Raw genomic sequence first — 24,802 nt, 5'->3', positions numbered from 1 at the left:
TTTAGCCCAGCGCCTTCGCGTGCGACGGGCTTCGGGGTTTGCTTTAGCGAACGGTAGTGCGCTTTTATCGTCGGACCGATTGCGCGATCGTGCGCCGTCGGTTTGAAAATAAAATTCTTTTGCCCCACAGGTCGCGTGAGAAATTCGAGCAGCGTCTACATAAAGTAACGCACCGATCGCCTGCGAGTGTATTTTCCCTCGCCACGCCATGAACCCCGCAAGCCCGACGCTCGAGCCCGCGAATCTTCCTCTTCCCGCGACGGAGCTGAGGAAAAAATATCTTGCGCAACTCGAAAATAGCTCTTCGAAAGAGAGGAAGCGGACGCGGCGTCGCGCCCACGCGCGCGCCGACTCAGCCATCGATGAGTTTCGCTTGCCGCAAAGATACGCGCGATGTGTGCCCACGTCGGTGGACCGGGGAAATTCCATCGTCGCTCTTATGTGCGTCGCGAGTGCCTTTTTCGCGCCTCCTCTCGTCAAGCTCTGCGGCCGGTTACGTATCCCTCGCTTTACGTCGAGCTTTCCGCCGAGATAAGCCTCGTTTCAAGAAATTGTCCTTTTTTGCGGCATGTCGATGTCTCCTTGGTGCAATGATTTATGATCTTCGATAAATGGAAATCTCTCTAATTTCCCACACATCGAGATAGTCAAAAGCTTCAAAACGGTCGAGATAATTTCAGAATTAATGGCTGCGATTCGTCACTTTGACAAATTAAACCAACCATTAGCTACTCTGCGTGTTCAAAAAAAAACAAAAGAAAACTACGGAAAGATCTGAAATGTCGAAATTTAATTGGGGAGCTCCATGAAACCCACGAGAATTTACATCGTCGCGATTGACCGGAAATGAGTTCGGTCTATGTATTGAGCAAACATTCGTAAGTTCAGCTTAACCCGCACAACAGCCAAAACATGGAGCTCGTCAGTGGCATTCTCAGCGAAAAAGAGTGGTATATCCGTAATCATAATCAACGGTACTTTCAAAACAAAGAAAAAACGTTTCGCCAAAAGATTCGCCCGATTCCTTCGCTCGCGTGGGCGAAACGCTCGCGAAAACGGAATGACGAGTTGCGCGTAGAGACAACGTAACGCTTCGTACGGTGATGCATTCGCGCACGCGTACGCATGTGCTGCCGCACGATGGACGGCTCGTTCGTTAGTGGCGTCGTTTGTCTTTCCCGAACGAGTAATCGCGGGCCGAACGGCGCTCCCGTTTCTCAAATCGAATCGGTCCCGTCGAGCGCGACAATGTCACCCGCGCGACGAGCTCTCGCGTGCGAGGCGTTTGCATATCTAGGCGCGTTACGTAAAGGGCAAGCGGCAGCTACTTTACGTAAACGATGCGACAATCGCAGGATTTGGCGGACGCGCGGTCGTCGAATGCGCGCGCGCGCCTTGCCGATCGGCCGAAGGCCGCCCGTCTCGCCGAATACGACTGCGCGCCGCGCGACTCGTCCGTCGTTCTCGCGCGCGCTCACTCCCGGGGCTTTTACGAGCGCTGCACCTTGTCCGCGAGGGAGAAGAGGTAGCGGCGAAGGGGGAGGGCGAAAGTTCTTACCGCGCGGTCTCCTTCCACGCTCGTAACTCCGGGACTTGATTTGGCAATTGTTCCAGAGAGAGAGAGAGAGAGAGAGAAATTAATCGCGCGGCTCGGCGGGACCGACGTTACATTTGCGCAAAATATTTGCGCAAGATCGAAGAGAAAAGAAGCGAGTGGCCGACGGCACGAGCGCATCAGCGGCTCTGGCGACGGACGCCTCCTTCTGCTCCTTCTCCTCGCGTACGACTCAGGGTAGTTGGGCGCGAGGCGACGCGGAATTGATAATTCGCTGATTGCGCTCGCGGATACTTTCGCGACGTCTTCCGTCCCCGCTACGCGCGCACCTCAACGGAACACCGCTCCTACGGGGGACGGTCGGCGAGATGGATCGATCTTGCGATAACAGTCGCTAAGGAGCCCGCCGACCGCGCGTTATCGCGACTGCGAACGCCTCGCTCGCAAGTTGGGGCTCGAGCTTCTCCGTCGCGACGTAGACGCTGCGAGCTACGACGCGACGGGGCAGCTAAGTGGAGCGATGTATTATCCTTCGTGGTCGGCGATAATGCCCCCGACGTTGCTCTTCCCTCTCGAGTCTCGAGCAAACAGCTGCCCGAAGGTGCGTCGGCGTTGAAATACGTCCGCCCTCGCGAGCTTCACGACCGTGACCCCGTAAAAAAAAAAGAAAGAAATTCGCGGAGCAGCCTCCAAGGAGGAGGAGGAACTTTGCGCCCAACTGCCTCGAGTTTTTTTATCGCTTTTTACTACCGCGACGGGATGATTTCCATTATGCCGCCTAAATTTTTGTTATAGTCGCATCGTTCGCGAACGAGCTGCCTGGCAATTCCTCCGCGACAGTGGTTCGGTCACGAGAAAAACTGTTTGCGAGAAAAGTAAATGTACAATGCTGTCGAGCACTCAAAGGTCAAGTCCATAAAGCCTGAGCCTGAAAAGAAAATGAGAAATCGGCCATGTTAAAAGTTCGAGCTTGACGTGAGTTGGAAACAACGGCAAAGTCAACGACCGAAAGTCCACATAACCTCAAACCTCAGAAACAAACTCGACTCGAGAGGCCGCCTCGTAAAATAGCCGCGTGAATCACTGCGCGCGAGACGAAACAACAGAGTCATACACCTCTTTCTCTTCGCGCTGTATATTATACGGCAGGTAAGGGGAGAAGTTGGGAACTCGATTGCGTCACGCGCGCAGGATGAAACCTTATAGGATTTTTTGTTTCTTCCTTTTTGTTTTTTGTCTCGAGCGAGATAATCCTGCGCGCGGTGCGTTTCCACCTTCGTTCTTTTCTTGTAGCACGTTGGTCGCCCCACTTCTGTCCGTCACGCCACGGACGAGTCTACGTTGCAATATCGATTCTCTCGTTCTCGCGATGCCGCTTTCCTCCGCGGAGCCGATTATTGCGCCGGTTTTATTTTTTTCTCTCTGAACACACTGTTCGCGGATCACGCGCGTGCGCTAGACTCACCTGTAATACAGGGGAACAAAATCGTGTTCGTTAAATGACTGCAAATGAATTAACTTCTTCGCGGAAGAGAGAGTGTGAAAAAAAAGGCCGTACTCAACGAATCCATCATAGTCGATTAGAATGTCTACTGAGGAGCACCGACGTGTGAATGAAAAAAAAAAAAAAATGCGGGCGCTCGGCACTCACGCAAATTAATTCGCCGCCCGAAAAAGCGCGAAAGGAATGAAAGGAGAATGCTGCGATGGAGAGAGCGAGAGAGAGAGAGAGAGAGAGAGAGAGAGAGAGAGAGAGAGATGAAAGGAGCTTATAAGCACCACGCGCCCGAAACGACTTCATAATACCGCACACTCGCACGCAAAAAATGCTCAAGGCGGCGGCGAGTCTATGTCTAGTTTCTCTCGCCGATCCATCTGTCTATATTTACAAACACGATCCCTCCTTTTTTTTTCAGGAGTTCTTAAAAAAGAAATTTGCTCCCGAAAAAAAAGAAGGATTACTGGCACTCCTCCCTCCCCTTGAAATTAAAACAGGGCGTCGAGTAGGAATAGGGGGATCCGCGTCGTCGTCGTCGCCGTCGTTGTACTAGGGTGGCAGGTACATAAGCGTGACGTGGTTAAAGCCGTATACATATACAAGGGGGACGAGAGACGTTGCGCAGGTCAGGCGCTTGCCGTGGATGGCGTCAAAGGACTCTCGGCGCGCCGCTGCTTTTTGTTCTTCTTCCTCCTATCTTTTTGTTTTTCTCTTTTCTTTTTACAGACGAATCGGCCGACTGTGGCGCGGCGAGAATTAGCGGAGTGGAAATTTCGGCGGCGCTCGATCGTCTTTCAATCTGTCGTGATTAAAATAACAGCAACGGAACAGGGCGCGTAGAAAGACGACGGACTGCACCATACGTTGCAGAGAGAGAAAGAGAGAGAGAGAAATCTAGCGGGAGAATTAAGGATCATTTGCCTTCGAGGATTGAGGCAAAGCAAAAAGTGAATCAAGGCGAGGCAACCAGCTTTAATTCCGAAATTGAGAGCTCGCGCTCGCTGGCACATCGCAACGGAACTGAGAGAGCAGCGTTCGGTCAACCGCATTACATCCACCTGCCGATCTACCTGCGCGCGAGGCACTCGTGCAAACTAATTCAAGCTTGGCCCATTCAGCATCGCGCGCAGGCTAAACCGCGCCCTCCCCGTTACGAGCAGACCCCTCGCTCTCCAAAGAACAAAATAAGCCTACAGATGCCTTTTAAATTTAAAGGCCCCTCCCCCTCTGGTTCTTTCCCCGGTCGATCAGCTGTGCTGGCGCGGCTCGATTTCTCGGTAATTTTACGCGAATTAGGAAGCTCACTGTTCACATTTTCGAGACGTCGCGGGAAATTACGTTCGCGTCGAAAGCTTATTAATGAAAAAGTCCACTCGTGCACTGCTTGGATTCTTTCGTTTGCGTGTTGCGCATCGCGTAGAAGGGGATAATTCGGGGAGTCCGGTGAAATAAACGCGAGGGGCGTTATGTTTGAGTTACGTTATGTGCTCAGGTAATTAATCCCCATCTCCGACCGGCGAAAACGCAAAGGCGCAACGCAACTTGATCGCGGTAATTATCCGCGCGCGCGCGCGCGCACAATGCTTGATCGAGAGAGGCCGCGAATTTGAAAACGCACGACAGTAATATATCAATCGACTTTCGAAGACTGCATTCTCAAAGGTTTTTCAAGAAAGCAGCGTAAAACCAGCTCCGAAAAATCAGGAAGAAAATAAAAAGTTGCGGCAGCTCCGACTCCGCGAGTAGAAAGTTGTGTTCGCAGTGAGTAGAGACTGGACTTGTATAGGGCCCCATGTGCCTGCTCTGCGCGAGAGAGAAGAACAAGAACGTACATAACATGGAGAACGAGAGAGAGAGAGAGAGAGAGAGAGAGAGATTTCTTGCCTTGACCTTCGTGTATACGACGAAACTGCTGCTACACCGAGAGAATTGCTATAATAAAATTTGCTATAGTTACAGTAAAACTTGCTACGAAACATAGTGGCTGTCGCATATACTCGCGCCATTACAACATTTGTTAAGCTTTTATTTCTATTTGATATAATAGGAATTTCTATTGTGGCTATAATAATTTTTACATGACGATATTGAAAATTTTTATTATAACGAATAATAAAAAAATATTATATGCCATATTAAAGTGTACATTATAATTATTATAAAAATATGTACTAAAATATCTTGGAACATGTAGCAACAACTATTATGTTTTGAATCAGTTTTACAACGAATATTAATAAAACTACTGGAGACAGATTGAAATCCCCAGCGCATGCGCAGGAGCAACTGCATACTGCTAATTTGATAATTTGCAGGAGTGACGTGCAGATGGCGGTTCAATTCTCGCACGTGACAGAATAAATGTTACTACGAACTTATTAATTTTACTATGTTACTTGGTAAAGCTTCCAGCTAAATCCACTTGAATTCATAAAACTTTTACTACGTTCGATTGCGATTTTGACTACAGTCAGAGTATACGTCGCTCGATTACTCTGTTCTACAGTAATATTTACAACGGATTATGCCAAATTTTATAATATCAATTCTCTCAGCGCGATAAAGTCGATGTGGTAATGCATTTCGCACGATGGCAAGAGAGCTGTTGCGTTACGCGCGGACTTGTTCTCGTTTTCTTTTGGAGAATGAGTTTGGAAATTTTTTTTTTTTCATCCCGAAGATTTTACGAAAGCTACCAAGTTTTCCGCCGCATCGGCGCTCGCAGTTCAAGGGGAGGCTTTTGTTTACTTTTGATTTTATTTTTCAATAGAAAATAATATTTTCAATGCAAGCAAACTGCGTCGATAAACAGTCAATGAATCAGCTAATTGCTGCTCACTCTCTTACGCAGCACTGCCGTCGTCATCGGAAATAGTGCGAGATTGACCCTATTTTTAAAAATAGATATATAAAGTTTAGCCTTCGGACTTTATTGTTATTCCGTCGAAATCAGTATCCATAAAACAACCGCGGACAAAAGTATATACAGCGAGCGAGCAAAAGTTTTATCGAGCCGTATCGCCGCCTGGGATTTCCCAGAGAACGCTCGTCTTCGCGTCGCGTGTAAAAAGCCAAAGTCCAGAAATTCGCGTTGGTTTCTCAATTTCTCGCGACAGCAGCAGTAGCAAACAGCTCGCGTCGCCAGCGATTATTTTGTAACATGCGCGACAGAAACGTGTGTGCATGCGCGTGCACCGTGAAAAACCGGACGACGACAAGTCTACACACACAGACTCGCGTACGCGTCATCGTCACGTGTCCAGTGCCGCGCACAGTACATATATCGTAGTATAAAGCGGCGGCGACGACGACGACGACGACGACGACGACGACGACGACGTCGACGACGACGACCACGACCACGACCACGACCACGACCACGACCACGACTCGCGTATATGCGACTTAAATTAAACGTTTTATCGAGGAATTTCAGGTTTTCTATAACGACGCGCGTATGATGAAAAAACAATTTTATACGTGACTTTTTCTCATCGGACTTTGATAATGATCTGTGTACGAAGACGTTTACAATTTTATGATTTATGTACAAATGGAATTTGAAAGAATTTTTTTTTTCTTTAAATTGGTAACTCATTTTCTTGTGTAACTTTAGAAATTTGTTATTTATTTTAATTAACATTACTAGACAATCTATGTCTTCATAGGTTGACAGATAACGCTAGGAAAAAATTCAGTGCATGCGCATTAACGTGGCGTAGTAAATTAAAAATTCAGATGCGCTACGAAGCCATCAACGTCAAAGTTGAAAAGCTGTGGTGACATAGATAAAGTTTTGAATCGCTTCTATAAGATTCATCTAAACAATCAACATTTAGACTATTTAACTGATAACCGCATTGCAAAATATATATATCACCAGTCACACGATATCTCAAAGCGCAAACATACAAGATTCACAATCGTTGTATCGCGTGTCGTCACAAGCTGCTATATCGCCATATCGAATGGCCAAGACGTTGACAAAAAAATAAATAAAACAGAGCGTGCGCCTCATGTGTACGTGTGGAAGTGTACGGGTCGATTTGTATGCAGCGTGCAGCGCGATGCCGTAATGGTACTTTTCGAATGGTAACTGTTAAGCAAAACACTGTGTAATTTGCAATGTGCGATGGAAGGAAACTAGCCAATTCCTTAATATGCTTCACAGAGAAAAGAATTTTATTTCAGTGCAATATCGCCTGGTTCATTGGATTTCAAAATGAATCATCAAAAATTCCATTCCGCGATTTCAGATAACATTGTATCGTGAAAAATCAGGTGACGCGTGTACAACATGGAAAAAAACGCCTTACGCTAGTTAGAAATGAAAGAGACGCTCTCGCGCGAATACAAAGCGTGTGTTTCTTATATGCAAAACGAAAGTGTGTTTAAGCAGTCGCGAGCGAGAAAGTTCTGCTACCGTTTTTTCTTCTTCGATTTTACAATGGATTGTCGAGCAAACTCGCGACTTTAACTTATAAATATATCACCTGTGTGTTAGAGATGACACGTCAAAAATTACAAGTGCTTTTTTTTTGTTCTTTTTTGTTGTTTATTTATAGAGAATAATAGGTTATTACGTAAGTGACGTACAAATTAACGTTATTGCATTTATGAAAGCAATCAGTTTAAATTGACGTAACATGTTGCTACGTATGGCCAGCGCGAAAAAACGATTGATTGTTCCAAAATGAAGCGTCTGTCAAGTGTATGTTTTCATTGAATTTTCAATAACACACCACACGTCACTCTTCAGGTGTGACGAAACTCCTGTGAAATGTTAAAAAAATGTTTTAAAATTCGCACACAACAGGAAAGCTTTTGAAGAATTTATTTCCAAGGAGTATTTCATAATTCACTCGACAACTACGGTCAAAAGATAATTTTAAAATTGCTCGAAATATCGTAAAATCTTTAAAACCCGTTTTTCAAACTTTTAATTATCTTTTTCAATCATTAAAAAATCTTTTGACAATTTTCAGTTCGCAAAAATAAAGCGAAATACCAGTCTCATCCATCACTGTGGCACCAAAATAAAATTACTGGTAGATTCCACTTATTCGATAGCACATAAACAAAACCCGTGTTCCGAAATAACACGGAGCTCTCAGTCATCACCGTGACTTACAGAAAAAAAGTCAGCGTAATATACGACATGAGTCTTTACCTTTATTATTACAAAAAGTGGTTGAGCCCCATGGATAGAGCTCAGCGGGTGTAGCAGCAGCGGTGCTCTCGGGCGGCGCGGTGCCGTACGCCCGGAACATGTCTGCAGTCTATCTGTGAGTTGAGGTTAGGTTACGTCACGCACACTCACAACACACTCGCGAGCGCGCGGTCTTATATATGTATATATACGCGCGCCGGTTTCTTCAAGGACCGTCTCTTTCTCGCTCGTTGTCTCACACAGTCCTCATCGTCGTGAAACGCGCGCACAGCACACACATATCCACTTTGCAGGAAAAAAATTAATTCTCTCGTTCGTGGTTTTAAACTCACGCGATATATGTAGAAAAAGCAGAGAGTGTGTTTTCGTCGAGATATATTAATATATAAAACGACACACGCGGCGCGAGCTTCGGCAAAGGAATGGCCCGGCTGCTAACTCGCAGCGATGGTCTCAGCGGCCCCCCGGGCGTGGGAGGAAGCAGGGAGGGGCGCTCCCCACGGCTCTTGCCGAAGAAAGAGAGAGAGAGAGCCGCTGGTGAGACTTTGCCTTCGCTGTGTAGTAGGGAGACGCACGTGATAATGGAGGGAGCAACTCTTCTCTCTCACACTCTTCTGTGATGCCTCGACGTATATGCGCTCACGATGACGGATATCGATTGATGAGTTATCTCGCCACTTTTTTTTTTGCAAAAGAGAGAGTGGGCGATGCTATTGCGCTTTCGCGGGTGGAGGCAAACTTAGTTTTTTGGCGAATTTGATTTTCGACGCCGCGGGGAAATCGACTTTTTTTTTCTTCCGGATTTCCCCCAGACTTTGCGACTTTCGGTATTTCATTTCAAAATGCAATTTTTGTCGGCGACAGGGCAGAAATATTGGCTTGTATTTTTAGGATTTAAATAATATTTTTGAAATATTTGAAAAAGGCAAAGTTTACCTGAAGTATTGTTACGTATTTTGCTATTTACTTTTTGAAAGAAACTTTAAATTATAAAAATTATTAGCAGAGACTGAAAACTTGCATTTAATTTTTGCCGTTCATTTTATAAAGTTTATTCAAAAAACATCTTTGCTGGTTCTTTAATACTTTGAAACTTTTTTTCTTCAAAAATTATTTTCCAGATATAAGTATTAAAGTTAATGAAAAAATAGTTTTGCATCATGTCGAACCAAGCATTTCAACAATGTAACAGCGAAGCATCTATTAGGTTATCCAAGACCCAAACGATAATAGTTAAAATTAGAAAGCGAAGAGTAGGTGCTAAGAAGCAAGAAAAACAAGCAGCAGCAGTAGCAGGTACAGAGAGAACAGAAAATCGAAGTAAGAAGGGCAGAACGTGCACACGTATAGGAAATCCTGAGGAAAGTATATACGTGCACGCGTAGATACCGAGAGGAGACTTTGCGTGGGGGCAGAGACACGCGTGAAAGAAAAAAAAAAAAAAAACAAGCGAGGGGAAAGAAAAAGACAAAGTCCTGCGTAGGCTGTGCGTGAAAAGGTAAAAGACCAAGCGGAAATAACTTCCAGTCTCATTTCCCTAATGCGGGCAACGTGCGATGGCTATGCGCGTTTCGGAAGCCCGTAGGATCGATTGAATGCTCCCGGCACGAGAGAATTCCGATTAAATCGGATTTCACGAAACGAACGACTTCTCGCGCCCTCACTATAATGAAGGAAAAATATATGTCGGTGATTAATGGACGCTTATTAATTTCCTGATGATGATTTCGACAGCGATAGTATCTTACGCAATTTAATGCGAATTTAAGCTAATTAATTAATATTTCGGTAAATTTATAAGCTTTGCGAGTGATTTACAACTATGCAGTTTGCAATAACGCATCGAAGGTTATAATACGTCGAATGAGCTATGGGCCGTTTTTTTTTTCGTGCGAGCTTTCTAAAATATAATTTTCCGTTTGGTTGATATGCACACACTTGAATGGAATGTCATTCCATTGAAGAAGGATTTATGTTGGAAATTGACGCTAACGAGTATCAATGTTTCATCCGAACGAAATTAAGAGATATCTCGCGTAGTTGTCGTCTTTCCCTGAAGACAGAGACGCGCGATCACATGATTCTGACAGAATTTCACATGGTCTTTCAATTTGATACAAAAAAAAAAGATTCGTCCAGATTCACTTCCACCCGCGCCACAATCGTCGCGAGCAGAACGGGTGCAGTAATCGTTTGACCAAATGCAGCGAAATCCAGAGCCAAATGCGCTTCGCAAGAAGTTGTCATGCGAATCCGAGCGCGTGCAGAGCCGCAAGAAAGGCAAAGACGCTCGGGGCCTCACGCGCGAGAAAAAAAAAGAGAGAGAGAGAGAGAGAGAGAGAGAGAGAGAGAGAGAGAGAGAGAGAGAGAGAGAGAGAGAGAGAGAGAGAGAGAGAGAGAGAGAGAGAGAGAGAGAGAGAGAGAGAAGACAAGAAGCAGCGAAACAACAGCCTAAAAAGGAGTCACGTACCGAGAGGAGTAAAGAGAAAGAGAGACTTCTCTCTCTCTCTCTCTCTCTCTCAAGGGGCTGAAGGGTATAGAGCGATGCGCCCAAGCACGTAGGAAGAGAAATGCACGTACGCGCGTATAGCTTACCTCCTCTCTCGCGTGCGCGCAAGAGAACGACTAAATTTTTCAAGAATTTTTTTTCCTGCGCCATGTACATTGCCTATCTCCGAGTTTATTAAATCCCGCGCGAGCGAGTGAATTATTATGTGATTTCAAGCTCGTCGGTGCGTGAACGACTTCAGATATTAGCTCGGCTCGAAAATGTATGTCTAAACGAGGGAAAAATTGCATTTTTTTTTTCTCACTGCGAAAGCTTTTATCATCAATCGAGCTTTCGAGTCAAGAACGGCAGTTATCCAAAGCCTCTTGAATTTTTAGAGAAAATCTAACTGCTCACTGACGTGATATCATTCGTTAAGATTCGTTTAGAATGTCGTACGTCTATAGTTTGATAATTTAGTTTTACAAAAAGTGAGGTTAATATATAGAATCCGTTCCCAAATCGCATTTTACTTGCGATTACTTTCCAACGAATTTCTCGCAGTCTCGATAAGACGAACAGTCAGCTGGGCAGAAACAAAGCAAAGGAAAATCCCATTATCGGCACCCACAAAAAAAATGAAATTTCCATTTGCTAAATTAATCCGAATCTCCGCGTGTTTTACCCACCTAATGACACTGGAGAAAAATAAAAGAAGAATCCTTCGGCGCAAAAAAGAACTTTCGAGCAAATCTTATAGCTGGAGGCCTCGCGCACTTACTCGCATCCAGACAAATCACATTCGGATGGGAGGTGATGACTCAAAGGTCGTTGCCACTGTACGCAGTTTCGCGTGTCTACTATCCTTTCTCTCTCTCTCTCTCTCTCTCTCTCCTTCTTTCCTTCACGCGTGGGCGGACGCGTGGGTAAATCGAGTCTCGCCGTCGACCGGATAAAAAATCTACCGTAGACTACTGGATGCTGCGTCAGCTGATTCATTCTCTCTCTATCTGACTATTTTTAAATTCGCACGCGGGCCCGAGATCGCGGGGAATACCTTTTCAGTCGGGTGCGTTCGAAAATCCAACGCCAGTTTGGAAAGCACGGCGGCTAGAGCCGCTTAGCGCTTCGAGCGCAGAGCAGCAGAAGCGCGAGCAACTCGATAATACGCTCAAGGCTGCACCGCGGACGCTCGTCGACTTTTCACTTATTTTCACCTCGCTCGCGAGCTTGTTTTCCTTGGCGCGCGTTATTCTTTTCGATTGCGCTCTTGCGCAAAGCTCCACCGCGCGGTTCTATTTATTCTCTCTCGGCGTTCCTTAAATTTGGCGATTTCTCCGCGAGCCCCGGCATTTCATAACTGGTTCGGCTATTCTGGCGCGCGGCGATCTTGCTGGCAAATGGCGTGTTTATGCCCCATTGCAGCCTAATAAGTCCTGCGACCTGATGCCGGGACTCCTGCCGTCGGTACATTTCCACTCGCACATTAATTCCCGTAGAAACGCGCAAACACGTCAAGAGAATCCGATAAGCATTCAATCGCTGATTTTAACTGCAAATAGCCTTCGATATTGACGCCCAAATAAGCAATCAAAGCCGCGTGTAATTTCCGCAAGCCGCGTGCGAGCGCGAGAAGATCTTTAATATAAACGTCACTATTTATGCCGAGACCACGCAATAACGGTATTACTTTCGATTTCTCGGTCGCGGGCTCAATTAACGTCGTCGCGAGCAATTTCCTCGGTCGAACGCGAGAAACAAGCAAACCAACAAATCGAACGTGCGACGAATAACACTGGGAAGCTACTCTCTCTCTCTCTCTCTCTCTCTCTCTCTCTCTCGCGAATCGATTCGGCCGATAAAAACTGGCAGTTACAATTTGTTGCGCGCCTCGAGATATTGCGCGATGCGAGAAGAAGAAAAAAGTGCGGCTTTAAGTAGTTTTGTAATTAGTTACTGCGCGCGGCGCAAAACTTATCTGGAAATCGCAATTAACCGTAATGTCACTCGAGAGCCGTGCACAGCGAAAAAAAAAAAAGAAAAAAACTCAACTGAACTAATTTTTTCAATTTGTTTCAGATATACTTATTAATTAATTTTAATTGGATCTATATACTCATTAAAGTAACTATGAAAGATTTTACAAGATTGCCTTTTTCAGCTACATCTAACGATGAGATACAACCAAAAATAAGTTAATTGCAGTAATAAATTGATGTTTTTCGAAAAAATGTATAATTGTAACCTGAAATTGTACATTTTTCGAGCGTTAGAGGTTATGTACGCGCAGCAAATGAGATATTTCGCACCGTTTTATCTAACGAGTGTAATTACAGTTGCACGCTGCATAATGTGCCTTTTATTATCCATACAAAGTGTGCGGCTTTTAAAACATTTATCAAGATTAGACGGTGTACGCGTAATTCCTAACACGAGCAACGATCGAATGAAAAAAACTCTGCAGCATAGCCAGGCACAACGGGCTGTAGTATCTCTCAACTATATCACAGTCAGAAGAAAAATTGACGTACTCGGATTTATACAGTCATCGCGAAGACTAACCCAAATCATAACCTACAACGCAGTCGCTGCATCCTAATTCAGCGCCCTGAATAAGCATAAAACAAGAGCAAACGTCCCTTGAGAGTTGAGTTTTGGACGTGGTCCAAAAAAAGCAAAGCTTAACTCACTGGCGTCCGCAAAGAAGTCGGGCTTTTTCCCTGAATAAGCGAATAAGATCGTGGGATGTATGAATTATGGAAGAAAGTCGCTCCAAAAGATGTAAAAAAGGACTGTTATATAAACTCGTCGTATATTTACGATGTTCACGATTCTTCTCCCTGCGCAGAGTTCATTGTGTGTGTGTGTGACGCGCGAAAGTGCAACGTGATGCCGTGCTAATGAATGGACTATTGTGCCACATTACCGCTGTACGCGCGATCCGATTTATTCGGACGCTCGGCTCGTTCGTCCAATTGCGCCAAGCTATTTTTTATGTTGGCAAATCGTAAGCTTATAAGGCGATCAGGTGCATCAGGTCTAACTCTATTGTTTACCGTACTCTTTTAGAAATATCGTTGGACGAATAATAGAAGGTTATACGACTGAGTACCTTTAGCTGTTATTCTACTAAGTGACTTTGAAATTAAAAGGGTTTAGTTTTTACAGGATATTTTTTTTATAACTCTGCCTATAGATTCATAAGCAATTATTTGCTCTGGCTCTACGTGAGTATTCTACAGCCAATTGAAAATCTAAGCTTCATATTTACTTCATTTGGAGATGTGAGCTGATGAATGTAGATCGAAACTAAATGCCCGTTTTCAAACCCTTAAAATATCTCATCGATGGAAAAATACCGAAAATATTGCAAACCCAGATATACACCGGCGTCTCACACGATGTATTAACTTCACAGACGAATGTGCATGATTCACCCTGAAATAAATTTTAAAGCCAGCCGGTGTGTGTGCACGTGCGTGTCTGCCCCATGCAGTTTGAGTCTCCGTGACGAAAAAGAAAATCCGTCATAAAACTCCGTTCATCCAAAGTCTCATCATTATACCAATGCGAAATCTATCGGCTGAGAAAAAGCGAAGAATTCCGGAGGCCGCGACACAAATCGAGCCGGCCCAATCCAAACCTCTCGTATACACTTACACGTCCCGCGTCCCCTTACTCCCTTACTCGTGGAAAAATTGTCGAAAAGACGGGGGAGGCGATTACAAGGAGTTACGGATATTGATCTTCTTGGGAAAAAATTCAATTACGCGTACGAGCTCTCGAAGCTAATTAAAACTACGATTTCCAGATAAGGTCGGCAAACTGCAAGACCCGAACTTGATTCCTACAAGGTTGACGTGTATATATACGTGTATGTATGTATAATTTACGACACATGCGTGTGTGCGTTCGTGACGCGCTTAATCGGCGCCCTCGCTTACATAATGTCTTGAGAAAGAAAACATACTTGCAATAAATGCTTATGTACATGCAGGTATGGTTAAGAACTGGAATATTTGCGGTGTCTGACAGTACTGAAAATTCAAGCTTTATTTTTTTGCTTTTTTCAATAAGAAACGGCAGCGCTGAAGTGCCGCCCAAACAAACAGCAATAAAAATATCGCTAATTTCAACGGTTATCGATGACAGCCGCATAACTTACGCAAGCTTCAACAATACAAAGAAAAATAATAAAAAAAAAACCGGCTTACTTATCTGTGTATAGTTTTGACGTTATCGCAGGTGTCTAGTTTACAAGCCAACTTGAATAACAGGCAAAGCAGTTACGATTGGAAAAAGAAAGACAAGTCGAACAAACATAACAATAACCGTATATCGTGCATTTTTCTTTTTTTTTTCGTTCGCCGCAAAAACAGTAATTGTCATGATAATATGAATTGACGTTTTTCAAGTAACGTCTGAATGTCGTTTGAATAAAACCGTAATAAGCAAGATCAGTGAAACAAGAGAGTCACAGTCCCATTGTCGAACGCCAGCTGAAGAGCAGCCTTGACCAGAAATCCATGGGCGCTACCTTGCGATAACGCTATTAATAAGCTTCGAGAGTCGCATTTTCGTTGTGCAACTTTGAGCGTGCGCGCGGCATCAATCACGTTACACACGCTGGCGCGCCTTCGAAGATCTCTTGATTATCGACACACCGCGCTGGCGCGCTGTGGGTTAGGTGGATGCGCTTGCGCGGTGGTGGCTGATAGTGCAGATTTTCGAGAAAGAATTATTTTCAGAAGCGTACCAGCGAAATTATCACCAGCGTTTGCTATTTCGAGCTTCTCTTCCGTATGAATAGCTTCGGCTACCATAAGCTTTCTTGCGCGCATTGTTCCGATCGCAAACAAAAGGCAAAAGCTCGGGAATTTAACATTGGGCATTGACTGCCATGAGATAATGAAAAGCATCGCCGCTGCTGCTACTGCTGCTGCGAAAATCTGGGACAACATCCGTGAGAGCCAAACAAACACAGAGAGAAAGAGAAGCTGCACAGATATTGTGCGCGCATCCACTTCAACAGTCTTTCGAAGCGCAAATCCCATTAAATCCGTTATCAATTCGCTGCTGCAGCAGAGCTCGTAAACCATAATGCCGAGCTGCGCGCGAGATTAAAATCGTGCGGGTTTTAACGCCACACAGCTATTGTTAGATGCGTCAGTGTGGCTGTTCGGTTTTTTTCGCAAGCGCACGGAAGTTGTATATTTGCAGAGCTTTTTATTTCATTTGGAATATAGGTAGATACGACTACAAACACTTCGTGTCAGAGCCTTTTTTTAACGGAAGTATAGCATGGAATTCGCTTAAAAATCAATGAAGGATAGAAAGACAGTTCGCGAACGAATTATATTATTACAGACAAGAATGAATTCTTAAAAGAAAAGGAATGTTAATGTGCTGTGTGAGATAAGTTAAGACGATTGCTGAAAGATTTGTCAATATACTTCTGGAAAAATGAAAATGATGTATATCGATGATTTTCAAATAGCGTGTGCTCAACGTATGTCGTCATAAATAATAACGGATTTAGAGAAAAACAGCAGTGGGCTATATAGAGGAAGTGGAAGGAAAAATTTTTTAAAACATTATAAAAAGATTTCTAAAAGATTCCCAAATGTATTTCCAATGATTGTCACATATTGCAGCCTCAAACTACCAAATTATCAGATTTTACTGCTTCCACCAATCCATTAGACGCTCGGTCGACGCTAATTTTTCCCCCTCGACAAGCCGTATGACGCGTGGCTCCTCTCTCTCTCTCTCTCTCTCTCTTTTTGAAGTACGCTCATGGTTCTTTAGAAAACGTAAAAAAAGGGTGAAGCGCTAAAAGGGCGCAGGCACGCGATAACGAGTATCGATTATTTTCGTGGGTTACACGCGACCGAACGCCGCGTCGAGTCTTGAAATCATAGACGCGGAGACATTTTGAATTTTTGTCGAAAGTGAAATCTGAATTGATATTGCTCGTTGTAACTTTTTTAACGAAAACGTTTTCGTATAATCTCGCGTAAATATTACGAATGAACATGAAATTCAAATGGCACAATAGAAACTTATCTACCGTAACAAAAAAAGAGCCATGAAGACTCAACGCGCAGTCTCTCGAATCTCCCACGTAGAGCATTTACGCGACGGAAAAAATAAAAGAACACTCCATTTGCATCGCTTAATCAGCCCTCCACCCGTAAACGAGGAAAGCTCGCTCCGCCGCGCCGCTGCTGTTTTTCCGAGATATGCGGGCTTTGTTATTTATTACACGCGCCCAACCCTTTTTCCCCCACTCCTCTCACGCTTCGAAATTGTTGACTGATGTTGATTTTTCGGCATGGGGAGCGCATTGTATTTATGAGTTTTTAATTCTGGGTTAGGGTGCCATAGAGCTTCCATTCCTTTCTGGGGAGCATGCTGCACGTAATTGATTGTTTAACGGTTCGTTCGCGACGAGGCCAATGGTGTGACGTCGACGACTATTGCGGAACGATTCAGTCCCGCGCGATTCCAAAATTCGACTGGAAAGGACGAACGCCTTTTCCTCGACTGATTCGCTGTAGATTGTGATACGCTTCGCGGATGTCCTACGTCAACGCGGTCGGCAATCGTTTTCACCGATCGAATAGAAACGAAAAAAAAAAAGAAAAAACGAAGGAGAACGAGCAGCCCGTGTCTCTCGCGGTGACACAATTTTAAATTCGATTGATCCGCATAATGCACAGAGGGGGAACTTCGTCTTTATAGGCGCACGCGTCCCCTCCCGTTGAGAAAAAAAAATGTACGCGCGGTATTCGAAAGCGATCGCGAAGCCTATAATCCGATTGTGTACCAGCGAGTTTTTCCGTGACAAGTTCGACACGCGACGCAAGTACCATGAGAAAATTGTTCTTCTCTTGTCGATGTTTGCGCTGCGTGGCGCGTCTGCATATCGGCGTCAACGTGTTACCGTACAAATCGAGGCAAAACTTTGAACATCTGCGTTGAGAAATAAAAGGAGGATACAATCGATATCGCGTTATCGCTAGAACGAACAAACACATCAGAATTGAAACCGAGGGGAGGGCCGGGGGGGGGGGGGGGATAGACATGTACACGGAAATGACGTAGCTGATGGAGGCTTTGGACGACCCCGCGCAGGAGGAAGATTGATGAAGCCACGGTGCTTTTGACCTCCATATCCGCAGCGGAAGTTGCGAATCTTCGGCGTCGAACTTTCATTTCGTTCTCCTCTTTCCCTTTCAGCACTATTCAATCATTTCTCGTTCTCCTCGCGTACAACGGATTAGATTTGCTCTTCTGTCGTGGAAAACCATCGTGGACAGAGACGATAAAAGCCAAATCCCCGGGGATAATTGCCGCTCGTAAAGCGCGCGCGAAGCTTCGATCCGTTAATTTCGCTGCTAACGTTAAATCAGTGGGACGAGAACGCGCGCGGTCAGTTACTGGAAGACGGGCGCATCTGCGATCGGGCGGAATTGATCTCGGTGAGTCTCTGATTAACGGATAAGCAGCGCGACCTCACAAAATCGCTGCGAGAGCTCGTCGGCGAAAGCGTCGTGGGCGTTGTCGATCGGATCCCGTCCGCCGAGTCGCCGCGCCGATCGCTCATTTATTGCCGTCGTTCGCACGCGACAGAGCGGGGCCGAGGAATTAATTTTAAGGTCAGCTCGGCTCTCCCGAAATGGCTCGTCTTCGCGCCATTTGCTCCAAGCACCCTTCCCCGACTCTCTCGTCCTGAAATCAAGCACCGCGTCCCAGCTCTGTGCCTTTAGGACTGATTAGAAACGCTCGCGAGTGAGCGCGTGCATTCTTTAGGTTTCGTACGATCGTTTACTACCGTTACGAAACGGAAACAAACAGAAAGAAGAAAATATACTTGTCATTCGACGTCAAACTAGCGAAGAAAATGACACGTTCGGTTCGGCGAGCTAATAACACAGACATGTTCAATTTTTCAAAAAAATAAATAAATAGTTGAATGAATTAGCGGAAAATCTTTGGCGTGTTGAAGATTACAGAGCATTTCGCTGCGGCTCCGCAGCCGAGAATTCATCGCGGCAAAAGTCATTTGCGCGCTAACTTTTGCGAAGCTGGAACGATCAAATCGTCGTTTCGTTAAAAAGACGTTTGGCGCTCGACGAGCTTAGGGGGCAGGATCGTCATCGGCTTGGCGCGTCGGGAAGCGCAGACGAACGCAAGAATGGGTTACTCTCGTTCATATTTCCGAAAACATTGTCGTTTGTTCGTGACGAAAGGGGAAGGCCTTATCCAATCATTATATAACGTCAGGCAAACGTTCAAATTGTTGACCGTACTCGCGAATAATGCTGGAACTATCGGGTAAAACGGCGTCAATGGTATAATGATGAATTTGATCTAAGCACGATGACCAATCGATATTTTTAACTGGCCGATAGACGCTGAGGCAAGGGAGCTCGAGCAAATCGTAAAACTTAATGATGAAGGAAAACGACAACGAAGGCCGCACTTTCAACGTCAGCAGGTAAGATGTACTGTGAAAAATGAAGCGAAGCGTCGCCAACGCAATTGAAAATTTGTCAGCTATGGAGGTCACGAAGTAACTCATAGCCAGCTGGTTCACGCACGTAATGCGCATGCTGTGTTGCGTGCGTGTAAGATGTGCTTTTGTAAAATAAGGTACTTATGAATTTTAGTTCAGGCATCGTTCAGGCAGAAGCCCTTCGGAATGATTTCGGCGCATTGGATTCGACCTTGCAAGCGGAGGACATTACCAGTGCAATTGATTACGTCCTCGGTACACTGCCTCGCGTGCAAATAACTCGACTCACGATCAAACCACTTGGCGAGCAATATTAAGAGAATAGTCATTTAGTAAAATACAGCTTTTAATGGAGTTTTTTTAACGCCGATAAGATCAACGCGTTAGAGAAAAAAACTTTTATTTTACAAAGAAAAATAGATAGCCAAGTTTTTCTCTACAGTAGAAGATGGGAATTCGAATGTATTCGAAGTGCGGACAAAAGCTTCTTGGTTTTAACAACATCGACAATCATGACCGTCGTCGTCAAATGAGATTTTTTTTCGATACAGTAAGATACTCGTTCGATGCAATAATGAAGGCAAAGGCTGTACCGGTACGTAAATAAATCCTATGCGCATTTTAACCAACATATTCCACGTAATAAATCATTAACAGGAAAATGTAGTTCACAAAGTGTCGGATTATTAATCTTGCAGAAACATGAATATTACGCAATAAAAAAAAATGTCCACGCGTATTTTCCACACTGTACAAACGTGTTTTATCGCAAGTACACGTATAAAAGAGATGCACGCCACGACGCAAGCGGTACGTTACACAATAATGCACGGCTGTATCGCAGACTCGGTAATGATCAAGCAGCGCAACAATATCAGTCGCAGCAGTATCCACATCAACGGGTAATCGTCATCCAGCTCGGGAGGCAAACACGAGAACGCAGACGAGTTGGCGCGGAGCGATAGAGTATCGCAAAGCGAGAGTCGCGAGGATGAAGTTGGACGTCCGGAATCGGTTTGGCGGCCACGGCCGAGTCCCCGGTGCGCCAAGGGGATGCGGGCGGTCGGAGTGCTCGCGGCGCGAGACGAAGGGAGCCGCGGGCCCGGGCAACGTCTTCGTCTCTGTGTTTTCGCGCGGCGGCGCGGTGTTCCGAAGCCGAGGGAAGGGAATCGATCGCGCGAAACGATGGTTCGAGTCGCGAGCAGCGAAGGCGAGAGAAGAGCCCTCGACGTGTTCTCGGGAGCGCGCGCCTTCGTCGTTGCGCAGGCGCCAGCGCAGCCGAGCTTGAGCGAGCGATTGCAGTCGACCCGACGGGACTTCCGTGCAGCTCGAAGCGTGGGCTGAAATCGATGAAAGCGAGCGCTAACGAAGGCCGTATTGTCGACGTAAACAGGTGAGCGTTGCCCGGGTTCGAAACCATTCGTTTTTGAGGAACCTACGTGCGCCCAAGCATCGCAGGTCGCAAGGTGTCGCGATCCAACTGGGTTTCGTGACGCGGGTGCCGATGCGAACGTCTATCCGCCAACGAGATTCGCATTGACAGCACCGTCCGAAGTCTTTATCAACCAACTGCTCGGGGATGAAATTCGCGTGATGGGGTAATCTTTCGAATTCGTAAGGATATCCGTGTCGAATTCAAATTCCTGTCATCACGGGGACACTCGAGAATTCGCTCGGAAAGTCTGGCTTTGCGATTCGAGGACATCGCAGGCGCGATCGCCTATGTAATTGGCGCACCGAGTCGCGTGCAGGTAGCGCGCAACTGACGAATCGAGCAGCTCGGCGAGCCGTTTTAAATAATCAATTATACATTTTGCGGAGAGCTCGCGAGCGAGGGGAGCGCGAGGCTCCAATTGGGCGGCGATAGTTCTTTTGCCTGACTGGAGCCATCAATTTGTAAATCGAGTTTTACATTCTTTTGACAAAACAATAAAGACGAGAGACAGGCAGCTGCCTCCCCCCCCCCCCCCCCCCTGCCGCTGTTTCATGAATATTTACGAAAGTTGGAGCTCGATCCTTTCGTTGCTATCCGTGCGAACGCCAGTCGTGTATTTCACGTCGAAATGTGCACGTCGAGAGATGCCACAAGAAACAAGTGCCGATCGCTAGCGCGCGATAATCCTCGCTGAGAGCGATCGCGGAACCTAAGTTTAGCACTTTGAGTAAACAAAGTGAGCGAGGCCTCGATTCAAATCAACTGACTTACGGATCGTCCAAGAGACAGAATGAACGTACCTGAAACAGACGAAAGGCAATAGGTTAGATGTGCATGGATTAATTTCGATCGGCGTTACGTATCTATGTATATGTATCACGTGTAAGAAGCAAGAGCGTTGTACGCAAAAATATGTCAGCTAATCGAATTAAATTCGGCGCGCGAAACAACGTCGACGCGATAGACGGCTGCATCACTCCACGCCAACGACGCACGGATGGCCCCTTGAACGGCGCGGGATAACGAACGGAGCTGCGAAAAGTTGATCGGCGAGCAGACGGATAATTAATTCCCAGGACGGCGATGGGAAGTGGCGACCCAATCGGAGGACGGAGAGAGGAGAAGCGACGTCGAAGCCAATCGACGAAAATAAATATGCGCGCTCGCAACGGTTCTTCCTTCCGTCGACTGCGTCGGATGAATTAGCCCGAACGGCAAAGCAGAGGTGCGCGCTGCGATCGCTCGCTGCTCCCAAACGACAGCGGCCGCTCGAATTGGCCGGCCCTTCGGCCCCGTGGCCGCGAGCAGCCGAGCGCGAATTAAAATCATCCATTCGCTCGGCGGATGACAAATGAGACGATTGAGAGGCGCGATTTCGCGGCAATTACGTTGCCCGTTAGCCTCCGCGAGCGAAATTGGCCGTCGGATGTTCAGCGATCCGAAGACGGATTGCCGGTGCCTCGCTCCGTGCCGAGAGAGGAATAGGCGTCTATTTTTCTTTCTCGGGGTTCGTCGGAGCCGCGCGACAGAAGGAAAGGCATTAAGCCGCGATACTTTCGCTCGCGCGAGCCGCGCGCCGCTTTTTTGCCCGGGGCCGCGCGAACGAGGTTGCTCCTTTTGTCTTCCACTGCCGGCTATCGGCACCAATGAAACTGCTGGCTCGCGGTTTTATTGCCAACGTCGGTTTCATTTCCGACGCTGTGTAAGAACGAATCGTCGGCGAACGCAAAATCGCCGCGCTCTCGATGTCGTCGGTTCCCCAGCCGAACCCGAGGCTCTTTTCCGAAGCGCCGGCGAAAAATCGATCGTCAAAACCCCCGACAGTCAAGCGCTCCAAGACCTCTTTGGCCGAGACGAGGGACTACTCTCTTTCTTAATTTCTCGAAGCGCACTTTCACCGAGCTGCGTCGATGCCTCGTGGCGTTTATAATTGAAAACCTGTTTACATTGTCGCCGCGGATGCGCACGCACGAGCAAACTGTTCTGGTAATTTGTCGCGCGGCCACGACGATATTTTTTTTAATGGGCGATTTTACGGTTTGATAGCAATGAGAACGGAGGAGTAATTGGTTCGTGACGACGAGGTTTGACGTTTCGTTGTTTCGATCGAAAACGCTTTAGAAAGATTTTCTTTTTTTCTTGTTTTGGTGTGTTTTATTCTTTCAGCGATGACGATTGTTGAAGAGAAACGCATTGCACAATGGTGTTTAATATACGTCAAAGAGTGTTCGAGTGGAATTATGACATGACGCAACCAGTTGGATTATTTAAGTTTGCCGGATAAACGAGCGACGTTGTCTCGATATTTATCACGAATACAACTCAATTAAGGACAATCGATTGCGTGGCAAGAAAAAATAAAGAAAAAAGGAAAGTTAGCGTTAAATCGAGGGGAACGGAATTTCCAGGCGGGCAGGGCTCGTCGTCGCGCGAACGAGCTAATTAAAACTTGGCGAAATGCACTTTGATTAAGCGCCCGGAGGGGAGTTTGCCCTGGCAGGCAATGAACTACTCGTTCACACACACACACACACACACACACACACAGTTGAAGTCGATTGTGACATATTTCGAGAAGTAATTCTCGCTGATATGCAATAAGACAGAAAAAATAAAGAAAAAGCTACAGAGAGCCGGAAAAAAGTTAAATTTAACACGTGACAAACGGACTACCGACGTAAGACGTATTAAATTGCACATATCTCCCCCCTCGTCGGAATATCGCGTGAAGCACGCTGCTCGAATATACGTACATTTTTTTTATTTCTCGTGCTCTACGATTTATTTTAAAAAGAGAGAGAGAGTATAACCCTTGTGTGATTTCTCTCTCTCTCTCTCTCTCTCTCTCTCTCTCTCTCTCTCTCTCTCTCTCTCTCGAGATGTGCAATGTCGCGCGACGGCAAATTGGCGCTCGTTACTCGTGGAAACCCAACGTCAAAACGTCAGCGTCTCTCTCCTTCCGATGTCTCTTGTCGTTCGTTAAAATTCGATGTATCGACAGATTTCGAACACTCGCGCAGCCTCGCCGACTTTTTTTTGCTTTCACGCTCGCGAATGAACTCGATGACCTTTTACGTATAGCAATGCGATTTTTCGAAAGTCGACATTGTGAACACAGGCTAATACGCGTTCCGCTTCTCGTCGAACCTTTATTTTTTCGTTTCGGATTTCGAAGCGGTACGATACTTAAGTGACCACGGCATAGTTTGAAGAACCGAGCATACAATGAATTCAATTTCAGAATGTGTCTGTGTGTGTGTGTGTATTACGCAACAAGGAAGTATCCCTCGAAACGTAGGCTGTCAACGTGAGCTAATAGCACATATCCACGTATCCACAGACCGATCCAAAGAACTAATACAATTTTACTAATGATGACACGGCACTCTGCTCTTCTCGAAATACCAGTCAACTAATTCTTCTGATTAGGAGCGAAAAGTACGTTAAAGAGAAATGGGACATTGACACATTGTCTTTTTTCAAAAGCATATTCGTAACGAGCTGAAGAAGAAGAAGAAGAAGAAGAAGTGAAGTTTGCTCCCAAGAGAGATAGACAAACAAGCGAGCGCAGGTGGCGTTCTCCGATAAAAACTTATGATTTTTCCGGACACACACGGCGCGTCAGCTCCTTCTTCCCTCCTGACAAAAGACGTCCGCGGAATTGCAGCCTCTTGTGTTTGCTCTCTCGGCGAGGTTTTCTTTCCGCACGCTGATTGCGTTTAGCAGGTGAAAAACTTTAATCCCGTACGCGGACGAAAAAAAAAAAAAAGAAAACTGGCGTCTCTCTTGAAGCAACTAAGATCGCGCGAAAGCAAGAGGATTCAGAATTCAAGTACGACTAAGTAGATATGCGACTCGCGTATTGTTTGACGGATCGTCGATATAATCTGCTTCTCCGAGAACGCAAATTTTGACATATAGGAGTGACGCGAACCTCTCTCTCTCTTTTCCTCTCTTGAAGAACGAACACAGAACCACTGCGTCGATCACATCTTAATCCTTCGTGAATTCTCAATTATCGCGAGCCGCGTGTGATTTCCTCATTGCGGATTGCGTGAATGGAAAAAGAGGGAAAGGAAAGGCTTTCCCGGGTGAGCGACCGTCGTCGACGCCCCGAGGGCAAATATGGATATCG

The 24,802-nt window shown here is 45.9% G+C and overlaps 1 protein-coding gene across 3 annotated transcripts in view; it reads right to left on the bottom strand.

The window, feature by feature from the left end:
- The window catches only part of LOC131669925 (cytoplasmic polyadenylation element-binding protein 2), an 89,049-nt gene that overhangs the window by 38,183 nt on the left and 26,064 nt on the right, over window positions 1-24,802 (bottom strand). The window contains exon 3 of one of the 3 annotated variants that reach the window (XM_058945143.1): window positions 8,224-8,336. The exons of the other annotated variants lie outside the window; for them this stretch is intronic. Coding sequence (XP_058801126.1) covers window positions 8,224-8,336 — 113 coding nt within the window. The remainder of the gene's footprint in view (window positions 1-8,223; window positions 8,337-24,802) is intronic. 3 annotated transcript variants of the gene reach the window in all.

The sequence above is a fragment of the Phymastichus coffea genome, unplaced genomic scaffold (genome assembly GCF_024137745.1).
Source record: "Phymastichus coffea isolate CEN01 unplaced genomic scaffold, Cenicafe_Pcof_1.1 PCOF00098, whole genome shotgun sequence".
NCBI lineage: Eukaryota > Metazoa > Arthropoda > Insecta > Hymenoptera > Eulophidae > Phymastichus > Phymastichus coffea.
The sequence above is the reverse complement of the archived record's forward strand: the minus strand, read 5'-3'. Positions and strand labels throughout refer to the sequence as shown.